At 32.3% G+C, this 12883-nt stretch overlaps 1 protein-coding gene across 1 annotated transcript; it reads right to left on the bottom strand.

The window, feature by feature from the left end:
• Positions 1–7672: 7672 nt before the first annotated feature.
• LOC115884054 (CBP80/20-dependent translation initiation factor) lies at positions 7673–9759 on the bottom strand. Its single transcript, XM_030902504.1, has one exon. It carries the CDS (start codon positions 9156–9158, stop codon positions 7839–7841), a length of 1320 nt encoding a protein of 439 aa, XP_030758364.1. The 5' UTR covers positions 9159–9759; the 3' UTR covers positions 7673–7838.
• Positions 9760–12883: the final 3124 nt, after the last annotated feature.

Here is a 12883-nt window from a genome sequence, read left to right as displayed (position 1 = left end):
ATTGAAGACTACAGGGGAAAAACGATCTAAATCACATTTTCTTACTTTTGAGATAAATGATTTTGAAACTTTAAAGACTAAAGGAAAAATAATAAAATGTAGCGAATCGTAAGAAGTTTTTATCAATAGTTATATGTATAGACATTAACTCATTAACAGACAAAACAAAGAAAAATAATTTGTAGCAAATTTGTTAGATAAAATAAAACTCGTATTCGCTTGGTTCAATGGAAAAGTGATCCAAGTCCATAAGGAATAATTCTGTATGTGGTTACTCCGAGGATTACTCGTGCTAGAATAAAGAGAAAAATATGTTTTTATTCTCATTTTTATTATTAATATTGTTATTATATTTTCTTAATATTTTTTATTTATTTCTTATTTTTATTATTATTTTTTTACTAATATTATTAGCATTAGATTATTTTTTACTTAAGAATGGCGATTTGTTTCTGATAAAATGAAACTACACTACTAGACAGTTTCCTTATGGTTCCACTAGAACATTTCCAGAATTTAATTTCTTTGAATTTAAAACTAGTGACACAATAGATATAATCAGACTTCTTTTCTTAGGCAGAAATAAAAACAATATACTTTAATTGATATTACTCACCATATCTGCATCGTTTAGATGAGCATTGTTTGATGCACAAGGCAAATTTGTGTAGTAGTCTTGCAGATATTCATCTACGAACTTTTTCAAAAATTGTAACTGCTCATACTTGAGTTTGGGCAAAGGTTAGGTCAGCATAAAGTTGTTGTGGTGCTGAATATATAGCTATTTTTATTCGATTTGTATGCGTTGATATGTTTAAAAACATGAAATATGGACTTGGATCGGTCTTGGACCGTGAATTCACGTGGACTTAGATCGCTTTTCCAAAGTATTAATATTTTAATCGCTGATTTTAGTGGACTTAGATAATTATTTCAGTGTGACATTATTCCTATTTTGGAACGGACACTTCATGGGCATAAGATGGCAGTGTTATCTCAATTTCCTTTTTTTGGACTTAGACCGATTTTCCCGTGTAGTCTTCAATTGTATATGGCACAGTTGTACAGGGTGTCCCACTAAGAATAGCTCTCGGCTGTATCTCGAAAAGTATTACACGTAGGGCATACGGAAAAAAATATTTGTAACTAAAGGGGCTATGAGAAATTGCTGGAAATTATTTTCAAGTTTGTTAAACGGCCCCTAGAGGGCGCAACTGCTATGGAAAATAAGAAAATAGAATTTTTACAGAATATTGCCTAGATAATGATGGGTACTATAAACCATAATAGCTTCATAATCTTCAGTAAATTTTAGATTTTTTTTGTTAGAACCATTTTCCCCTATCTGTTAAAATAAAGTGGTGGGGAAGGTTAGATCTATATTTATTTAAATGTTAATAACTCCGGACTGGATGATCAGAATCCAACAAACGAGGGCTCGTTTAAAAGAGCGTATCTTACTCTATACCATACCATAAAAATAATAATAATAATGTTTTGAACGTAGACGCTAGGGGTCGCTTTCCTACAATTTAACAAACATAGCGCATTTTTTCAAAAAAATTAAATACGATATGTACTTTTACCTGATAGTAAAGAAGAATAGATAGAAACGGAAGATATTAGCAAAATTATAATAAATACCAAAAAATAAGCCCTTAATTAAAAAAATATTAAATTTATGTAAATATCCCCTAATTTTTACATTCACCATATTCCACTATAGTCCAAAGCTAATAAAGCAATGTTAAAGAGGTTTAAAAAATGTTTATCTGATGATTAAAATTTCTTGCATCTCTTGATTAAAAATCTTTTTTGCAAGTTTTTTTGGCTCTTTTGGCCTTTTTACAATATGTCTACAGTAAAAAAATGCCTAAAATACTTTGAATGCCGATAAATCTAACAAATTTGAAACTAATTTTTCTAATATTTCGAAACTAAGACTTTTAGATTACATTGAATAATTTTATTGCGGGCAACTTCGGGCAACTTTTTTGGTGGATATGTTGGAGGCAGATGCCGAATTCGGCCTATGTCCGAAATAATTAGACATATGGCGATTATAATTAAATATACCTACCTATATCCACAAAGTTACGCCGAAGAGTTTTGATTGCATTGGTTTCAACTTCTATGCGGAGGGTGTTAATCTTTTGTTGTTATATTATACCAAAAAAAGATTAACCCCCTCCGCAAAGAAGTTACATAAAGGATATTTATAACCACGAAGTCTAGTATGGACAAATCGCCATATGTCTAATTATTTCGGTCATAGGCCGAATTTGGCATCTGCCTCCAACAGATACAATATAGAAAGGCATTGAATAATATAGAAAAAAATATGTGACATTGGAAATATGATGAGAACACAAACAAAATGCTTTTTATATTTTAATTTTTAATAATTCATTAAGAACATAATAGGTATTACCTTTGGTATTACCTAGCTAATCATCTCCTATGATTTTTAAAATAATACTATCATTTTTTGGTATTAAATAAGTCCATATCTTAGTAGCCCCATTCGATAACTGCAGTTTTCATTTTTTTAAAAGTAAAGCTTTTTAATACATTTGAACACATCAAATGTATATCTATTTACCTGCACACTTAAAACTTGCCAACGTTTTAATCAACTTTGACCTAAATTGAAACAATAAATCAATCATTTATCGTGGCAAAACAATGTGTAACTAGTCTGCTGGAATAGTAGAGTATCAGCACTGACATTTTTGTGACCAATTGTTAAAAGTAAATATTTCTGTTTATGCCATGATTTGATCAAATTCGGCCAGTGTATAGCGGCGGTCGAGCAACCGTGCAAATCCAGGATACTTCTCTTTCACGTCAAATGGACCGATCAAAACAATAATTAACTTTCCAACACTTTTTTCCAAGTGACCCCCTTAATAAATTCTATTTTACTATATGCCAATAAATAAAATCAAAGGCAAATCTGCATAATCTGTAACTGACTAATTCAAGTGGGCGAGTTTGAAAATTTCAAACTCACTCAGATTGACGTTTTACATCTCTATGTTTGGAGATTTTATAACAAAAATCCTTCGTCATTTATTATGCACAATTGAAAAGTTGAACGTGTTTCAAGACTGATATTTAGCTTAATATTTAATATTCAACGGGCAGGTTGTTAAAACGCCTACCGACATTCCATTTTTGCTAACATGTTAATGATAATGAAAGAAACATATTTAAGAATATTAATTGCGCCTTTTGTTTATGTGCCGATGACGAATACCATATAATAGGAGACTTATATATTTTCTGTTCGTTTTGTTAAATACGAGTATATTTATTGTAGAGTATGATCGAAAAAAAAACGGCGTCAAAGACGGCTGGGGAATAATCTTGGTGAGGTCAATCTCTAGAGATCATTTATTAAAAAATGGCATAAAACTTGTCAAAAATTAACACTAATTATAGACAGATTAAAAAACGATGAGCGTTTCCAGACACAAAATTATTTCCAAAAAATTATTTTTCGTCGAGTTTTATACTATGCCATTTAAAAATAATTTTTGCTCAATATAGAAATGAATAACACGCCTAGGGCCTCGTCAAAATTATCATCGATTATCATTCCCCAGCCGTCTTTGACGTCATTTTTTTTCGGTCGTAATTGGCAGTAGTTTACAAACTAATACAGGGTGGCGTCTCTCAAACGACGCGGAGGCTCCATGGAGAACGGGAGTTTATATCGAAATGAAATTTTGGAAGCATATGTAGGTTAATTTAGAGCATTTTTTAAAAATATTGAGAGTTCTACAGGGTGCCCAAAAAAGGTTACACATCAAAGTTGCGTATTTTGTAATGGAATACTCTACATATTAATTTCTTTTCGGATTCTAGAAAAAAAAATAGAGGTGAGTTTCATTAAAGAACAATATGTCTAAATTGTAAGGATCTTGGTCTAAGGATTTTGACATATTTCACATTTTGTGAAAATGAAGTATAAATTTTAATTTTCAATAACAGCTACCTAAATTGCAATTTACCCTGTATAACCTGATATTTAACTACAATAATATATATGTATGTTAAATATATAAAGTATATAAAGTATGTTAAATTAAATTAAAATTTGTGCCGAAAAGTTATACAGGGTAAGACAAAATTAATACTGAACACTGGCCACTTTTAAAAGCAAGTTACTCCTTTATTTTAAATGGAACACCCTGTATAGTATACCGGTATTCAATGGAGAATTAATAAATCTTTAAAATACTTTAAAGTTGCTTACCCCTCAGACGAAGATTTTTCTAGATATTTTCATTTTTATGATTTTGCCTCAGTAGATCTTTATTGTTTGATAAAATCTAGGTGGCTATGATATAACCTTTATTAATCTAACAAAAATTAAAGGAGGTAGAGTAAAATTATCAGCGGTACTAAAAAGATACACGTTTAAAACATATTTTAATTATTATAAAATTAAAACTAGATATAAGCGTATAATTATGACAGAAAAATTAGCTAGATGAAATCAAATGCCCAATATGCTTCCTTTCCTGTTCACTGCATAAAATGATTCTCTTTTCAAAAGACATTTTCATGTTAAAAGGCAAGTAAGTCTACCCCGAAAAGCAGTCACAATGTCACAATCATTTCTCTCATGTTGTCGACAATAGTTGGTCGAGTTTTGTAAACACTGTCTTTAACATACCTCAATAAAAAAAGTCAAGACTAGATAAATTATAGGAACATTTAAGTATTCTATTAAATGGTGAATGCACACTGCAGTCACCAACTAATACAATTATAACAATTTTCTCTGATGTAGGATAAGTTTTCATTTTTGGGAAATTTCTGAGAATTTTTTTTGTTGTTAAAGTTGAATTAATTTTACAGCTATGTTGAAGGAACGTCACACGTATCACATCCACCGAAACTTTATCACATAACATAGATCTACTGTCATACATTTTGGGTTTAAAAATTTAAATGTTCCAAGTACAACTACCTAATAAAAAAAATGAAATAGGTATACCATAAAAATAAGAAATATTTATAAGTCAATAGTGTGGCTCTCTGATTCATGCGTATCTCATAATAAGTAATTATTGGAGATGTACTTAAATAGCTACGCTATATTTTCAGGTAATACGCTATAAACTTTTCTAAATACTCTTGATTGTGCTGACGACCGACTGAATATGGCCAAGGTTAGTGGAACACATGCCAAAAATATTAAAAAACTGGTGATGTAAAAAAATAACATTGTGTTGTATCACTATCATATGTAACTGTTCGTATATACATATAGTTACAAAAATGCGGTACAGTTATGGTTTGACTTATTAAATATATAAAATACAGTACGATCAAAAAGTTTTATGATCAAATGACTTTTCACCTTCACAGTTCAAATTCTAACGTAATTATTTATGTGTCTGTTAGCATACACATTATATACTGTATCGTAAGTAGTTCAAAACTTTTTTATCATATTGTATAATTAAAGATTATACTCCATACCTATAAGTTATACCATGTCATTTATAATAAAAATTCATCTATCAAAAAATTGACTAAAATTGACTTTCATTCATTTAGTAGTTCAAAAAAAAAATTAATTATATACGTGATTGTCTCCCTGCTTTATAGTTCATTTTCATTACAAAATTACAACGATCATACAGGGTGCCCCAGTGTTCCAAAAAAGCTCCATATCACGTTTTCTAAGCCATATTTTTACTTCACTAAAAAAACGGCAAATATTTTATAGAATCAAATTTCACTCACATTAAATTTTTGGCCAGTTAAGAAAAATGAATTTTAAAATTGTTTAGTTCTAAAAGTACTCAGTTAAAACTTTTAAAACTTAACAAATGTGCATTAGTGATCCGCGAGTTAGTACTAAAAAAATATGTACAAAATTTCACCCACATCTTAAAAATGTTCGCCGTAACTACTGTATTATGGTTCTACAGGATGAGTCAAAAATAAAAATTTTGCTGTCTATTTTAAATAGACCACCTGCTATTTTATAACATACATACCTATATAAATCATCATTTTCAGTTACATCAGCACAATAAGTCGTTTATCTATTCTCTGCGTGAAAAGTGAAAATTTCATTGTCAAATTAACATGTCTTAATTTGATAATGAAATCTGGTCTTTAGTTAAAAAATAACAAAGATTATTCAATATTATTCAAGCTAAGATTATTCACGCACTTCATAAAATACAGAATAGATAAAACTCTCTTGATTTATGAGAAAAAACGACGAGGAGAACATAATATAAAGTTTTATTTCATCCTGTATATACCAAGAAGTTTATCTTGCTTGTATTGTATGTTATTATACTAGAAAAAAAAACAAGAAAGTGGCAGGTTCGTAAGTTCTTAAGGAGGATGTGCACATCATAACGAAACTTAATAAAAAATCTAATATTTTTAGTATACTCTTATAAAATCTATTCTTTTTGTTTCTATGCTAGAAATGACATCATTTGATCGTATACAGTGTAACGTAAATAAATCATTATGCCACTTCATAATATAGTTTTTTTCCCTTTTATCTGGGTAGTTGGGTGGGGATGTGCTCCTGTACCCATTATGACCAGCCGCCACTGTAAAGAAGCATCAATAATTTGCAGATTTTTAGTTTTGAAAAAGCTCGAAATACGTAAAAGTCGGTAAATATTGAGATATTTTTATATTTTTGGAATCGGCAATTTTATCACAAATTGAATCAGAAAGGAAAATTTAGAGCATTTCATTTAAAAAATCACAACTTTAGTCTAAAATATTCTTAAATTGTGCGCTACATATTGTGCTTGATCACGTATTTTACAATATTAGTTTGGAATAAAAATATCTTAAAGCTAACAGAAAACCTGATGTGGAGCTTTTTCGAAATCCTGGGTCATCCTGTGTTTACACCGGGTGTCATACCGGGTGTTTCTCAAAAGTGGCTTACCCCTATAACTTTTTTATTTTTTCAGATAAATAAACGAGACTTGGTACATTAATATGACATAAATCAGGATTGATTGCCGTATTCATTTGTTTTCGGTCACTTCCTGTTTCACCGGAAATGACTAGAACTTTTAATTTTTAAATGGCACCCTCGGTATTTTTTTACTTTATTCGATAGAAAATGATATTATGAGTAGAATATTATATGCCAACTTTTGACATTCTCGCTTAAAAAAAATCGTATTTTAAATTTCAGTCTAGAGTGCCCTGGATGTTAAAAACACAAATTTTTAATCAAGGAGCTTTGGAAAAATAGATTTGATTGTCTAATGTGTTTCGTGTCTTGTCCTGACCGGGTAAAAGATGCCTAAGTCGTATTTTTAATCATAACTAATTTTTTTTAAATGGAACTATTCTGGCTCAGTATATTTTTTGGTAAAAGCATATTTTTACAAATAATTTGCTACTAGACATTTTTAGACATCATTAGTCGTTATATTTTTGTTCATGGCACTCTATATTGAAATTTAAAATGCTATTTTTTCTTAAATTGAAAATGTCAAAAGTTGACATATATTCAGAATGTCCTTTTCTAGTAAAAGAATACCGAGGGTGTCATTTAAAAATCAAAAGTTGTAGTAATTTCCAGTAAAACAGGAAAAACAATAATTGAATACTTTAATCAATCCTAATTTATGGCATATACTAACATGCCAAATCTGTTTTTTTTATCTGAAAAAGTAAAAAAGTTGAGCCACTTTTGAGAAACATCCGGTATATCCAATTTAGTATCAACCTTTCATATTATGTTAGAAATATTAAACGTTAAATTATTGTCATCCGTTCGGTTTAAATATTCTAAATTACAAAAATGACGATCCTGTATTCCGGAACTACTTGATCCTTGGATAATAGTAGAGCACCGACGATCCAGGCAACTGCCAGTTTGACGCGTGCAACTCGATCAGCTGCAACAGCGTGCGTCTCACGCTCGACGAGCCCGCACTAGCCAAAAATCCGTCACGCACGTTGCTCAACAACAGTTCCAGCTGCTGCGGAATTTCAGCCTCTAAATCGCGCCCGATCGACGTCAGCACGAAAAACAGACACTCCGTTTCCGATAAACACTTGATTGGGAGGCTGACACACGCTTGACAGCATTTGGCGAGCACTGACAGCAACACCAGTTCCGGCTGCAAGGACTCGACTTGGTCTTGAATCTGTTGACGCTTTAGCTGGCCGTATAGTTCAGTTAGAAACCACATAAAAGAAGTGAAACGTGTTCCGTCCCCCGCCTTAATGCCTCTAAGTATTTTGTCTCTTTCTTGGTACCATTGTTGGCACGTGTTTAAAAGAGATTCCAGAAAAGTTTGATTTTTTTCGCCTTCTATTATAGCAACGCATAGTTTTGCTATAGATTCGCTGTACTTGATTCCCTCCACAGCTTTTTCCATTATTGTTTTTACTAGGTCCATAAGTATTCTAGAAGGGAGCTGGTTAGGGTCTTCGACTGCTTTCTTTAAGTTTTCTTGATCTTCTTCAGGAAATACTTTTATATCTACATCTTCCTTGATAATACTTTTCAGTTTTGTAGCGAGATTTTGTGAATCTGATGCTCCCAAGCTTCGGGATCGTTTTAAAGAGAACTGATTTGTTTGGGCGTTTTGGTAGTGGTTAGAGCTAAAGTTGTTTTGATGGTGGACCTGGTGTTGGTTTTGTCCCGAGAATATCGGCTGCGCGAACATTTCTGGAGTGTATGTATAGTTTGGTCTGTGCATTGCTGTCATTAATTGCGCAGCCGACGCGGAGTGTAGTAAGGGTAAGGGCATACCGGCCGAGAGGATGGGTATGAAACCAGGGTGACCAACGTGACGCAAGATGTTTCCGCTGGACTTTGAGTGTTGTAATGGCATAGGTTCGAATCCCATTGCGAGATGAAGATTGCCGCTGGATTTGGAAGGCTGGAGGTCGTTCATGGTGAACTCTTTAGCGTGTACGTTAAGTTTTCCGGTCATGTTAGGCAGATCTGTTCGTACGTTTGGGGGCCGGTAGATCTCCATTGTAGGTTTTCCGGCTTTGATCGTAGCCATAGTCTGACTGCGTCGTTTTAGGGGGTCGCGGATGTTTGATCTGACGAAGCTCCTCTCCCTGGTGATGACACCGGGTGTAGCCGCGGAAAAGTCCGTTTTCTGGCTGCGTTTCACTTGCGACATGTTTTTCGTGTTTCCGTAACTGGTGACGAGCACTTAAAACAATATCGAACGTTCGAGTTTCGAAAAAAGGTTTGACTAATCGACGGTTACCACGCAACACTGCCTATTTTGGCATGGACGAGGTTGCACCGCGGACACTTTCATCGCTTCCTCGGTACGATCGAGCTGTCAGACTAATCGAAGTTAGAAACAAACGGTTGCGGGAGGGAAAATTCGATGACGGATCCACGAAACGCGCCAGGCAGAGGAGCGGTGCGCGTATATTTAGACCGCGTATTTTTAACGGCGATATAAATAGGCGAAGTAAAATTTCTAGGCGTACATCGCACACTACAAGTTCATTATATAAGTAGATAAAGGAGCGTGTGATGCGGTCTGGGCGTCGCGGCCTTATTGTCGGGCTGAATTGGCGTCGGTGGGAGCGCTCGGTGATGCGGTCACCAGGAAGGTCGCGAATGAGAGATGCAATCAAGATAGAGGATGAGCAGCTTATGATTATATTAACGAGGCAATGAGCGTAAAGAGGATACATTGGAATATAGACTCAGATGCAAAAAAAAGCAACGAAAAAATTTTTGGTCAAATATAAAGTTATATTTTTGTTATTTTCAGTCCTGTTTTCATAATTTTTAGTATTGAAAATACTTCTGGCCGCGTTTATATGGGACCCATCTTTGAAAAAACGACATGCTAGAGGCGACATGGAGTTCAATAACCTGCCTAATCAACTTGTCAACGCGTAAGTCGATAGCTGAAGGCCGTCCGAGGGTCGAAATGAGATCTTATTAGTGTGGGCCAACTGTTTTATGGATATGGATGTTTAGTCTCTGAAAGCGGATATTATTATAAAAAAGAATATGCGTCAAGGCATAGGGTTTTAAGTACAGTTGGGCTATTTTAATCTAACTCTTTCCGTATGAGAAGCAGGAGGCAAATTATACGTGAAAGAGCGGAATAACATAAATAATAAATTTAGACTAATGCAATATTTTTTCTTGGCGCGTAGGATAATGCGCACAATCGATGCATTAAAGGGAATAATTAATTAAATCATTAAGTTCCAAAACATATAATAATTCGGGTCTCATCGGATCTGCTGATATATTTTGATAAAATTTAGGCTATTAGGACCTATATTTTTTATATGATAATTCTTTTTTTAATTAACAACTTAGGACACAGAAAAAGCTTGCATGGTTTCCACCGCCAACGTAAAACAAATTAATTCAGGGCGGTGCCAAATATTTATTGGGATAAGTTTTTAAACGATTTAAATATTGTTGTAAATAATAATTATCATTTAATTAGTGCTAACTTATTAAATTTCACAACACAGCGAAATTTCAACAAAATCGGCTAACGGATCTCTGAGATATTAATAAAAAGGTCTATTAGACACCTTGACACCCCTGTATCTTTTAAAGTTGTACATTTCCGGACACATGTTTATATGAACTTTTTACTCAAAGAATCACCTCCTGAAGTTTGGCCAGATACTTAATTAACATCCTGTATTTAAAAATGGCTAGCTAGTGATTTAGTAAGCTATGTTTATTTTAATAGGAAAAAATTCATTTCATAAAAAATAAACAAACTGATAATACAAATACTATACACCAATTAATTAATTTTAATTGTATCTAAAGGCACTTTAATAATTGAAAAATGGACAGGAGCACTTAAAAATAACTTCATAGAGTATACCAAATATGCTAAAAATAATAAGTCCAATAAAAAAACACAAATGGCACATTAAAATCTGCATTATCTGAAATCAAAGTATAGCTAAACGGCTAATAAAATAATAGAGACAAGACGCCGACATCTATAACAAGATGAGCAGTTTTTAATAATTATTCCGAGTTATTATTACATACTTGTTTTACAATTATTGTAATACAGTAGCATTCCTTCAAATAAATTTTGATTTAAGTATTGTTAATATAGTCATTTTAATGATTATAGCCCGTATGATTTCTAAAATAAATAATCAATCGTGTTTTTATCAGAATTATTAAATGATTAAGTAGAAATAGTTAATATTTAGTAACTTCGTAAGTGTTATATTTTAATATAATTATGGATTTAATAATCAAATAATTATCTTAAGTTTAAATTGTGGTAAACTTGTATGAGTTTCAATCATTTATATTTAAAATCTTAGGGAAGGCAATATAGATTTTAGGCAGGAGAACTAGAGAACGACTGTGTAATTAGTAATTAAGACTTTACAATTTTTTTTACTTGCCATTTTCTTGTCATTCACGTTGCACGTTGACTCTTCGTTGTGTCACACACAATCTGAATTTCGGATATGATGCAGAACTGATAAATTGGACCAAATATATTAATTGCAGGTAATCAAAGACATATTTTTGTTAACTTTGCAAACATTTAAGGCATGCAATAATTTTTAAAAAATTTGGCGTGAGATTACTTTATAATTGTTGGAAGTCTTGGATGATAAAGATTTGAATTATTATGGGTCTGTTTTGTTTAAGAAGCTAACAAATAATTAAAATATAATGGTAGCAAATTTTTAAAATCATGCATAGGTATAATGTTCTATATTAATTGGACATACTGAATGTAAACTAGGTATAGTTGCTGCAATCGATAATATATTTTGTTGCTTTTTCATATCACACAACATTTACATCATAACAAAAAACCGTCAATACCGCTACTCATATTATGGGCACCTATGACTTAAATCTCATAATGATGTGTAAAAATACATAGGTATACATACTATGAGTAGTGGTTGTGACGGGTTTTTACTAGGTATGATGAAAAGAAGCTGCAAACTAAGTTATCGTGGAACTATATTTTAATTTATTTTTATCTACAGTAACTATTACTTATTTTTTTGTATTTACGGCGAATTTAAATTTATGGACCGTCCATAAATTTACATGGAAGTTGAATATTGGTTAAACCTAGAAATACCAGGTAATAACCCGAAATATGCAAAAGAGGGAGTGAGTTTAGGTTAGATTAGAATTAGGTTTTAGTTGGTTTTGCATTAATAAAAATATAGGCCTAATCTAAACTTAACCTAAAGTGACTTTTTTGCATATTTCGGCTCTACGTGGGTAACCCTACGTTTAACCAATATTCGGGCTTTTACGGTAACATAATACTCATTCTGATTCGTTTAATCTGGCTCCATAATGAAACTGTGGGTTCGAGGTGCTATTGCAAATTAATGCCATTAATTCTATGTATGTCTATACCTCACATTTCTATAGTGTCGTGATCGTGATCGTGACCATTCATGAATCCGTACACGTTCATCTCCATCATTAATATTTTTCTTACTAAATTCTTCACTTTTATAAAAAGCCATCACGATAAAAATCAAATATCAAAATACTAATACAATATCACTATACGTATCTGGAATATATTTGCGAATGGCAATTTGCGATACGTTAGACTGCCGGAGTGCTGACGTCACGAATGTCAAATTGCTTTCCAAACAAGCTTTAGTTCTTTTATATTTCTATCGAGCTGTTCCAAATGACGTCACAAGTTAATATAAAATGTAAAAAAACAGGTGATTGCTGACCACCGCCGACTTTTGTGTCTGGTATTTTCAATACGCCTATGATGGTTGCGCATGTTGCAAAATCTGTGAATTTTTCAGCAAACTCTGTACAATTATATCAACTTTAATTCGTAAAGTAATTTTTTTATGAACTTTAGTATTTGGTGTATTATAC

The sequence above is a fragment of the Sitophilus oryzae genome, unplaced genomic scaffold, assembly GCF_002938485.1.
Source record: "Sitophilus oryzae breed Bouriz unplaced genomic scaffold, Soryzae_2.0 scaffold_2008_pilon_pilon, whole genome shotgun sequence".
Classification (NCBI taxonomy): Eukaryota; Metazoa; Arthropoda; class Insecta; order Coleoptera; family Curculionidae; genus Sitophilus; species Sitophilus oryzae.
This window is presented reverse-complemented; position numbering and strand designations above follow the sequence as displayed.

What these genes read in the sequence shown, in the direction of transcription:
- LOC115884054 (XM_030902504.1), bottom strand. Translation starts at nt 9,158, where the DNA reads ATGTCGCAAGTGAAACGCAGCCAGAAAACGGACTTTTCCGCGGCTACA.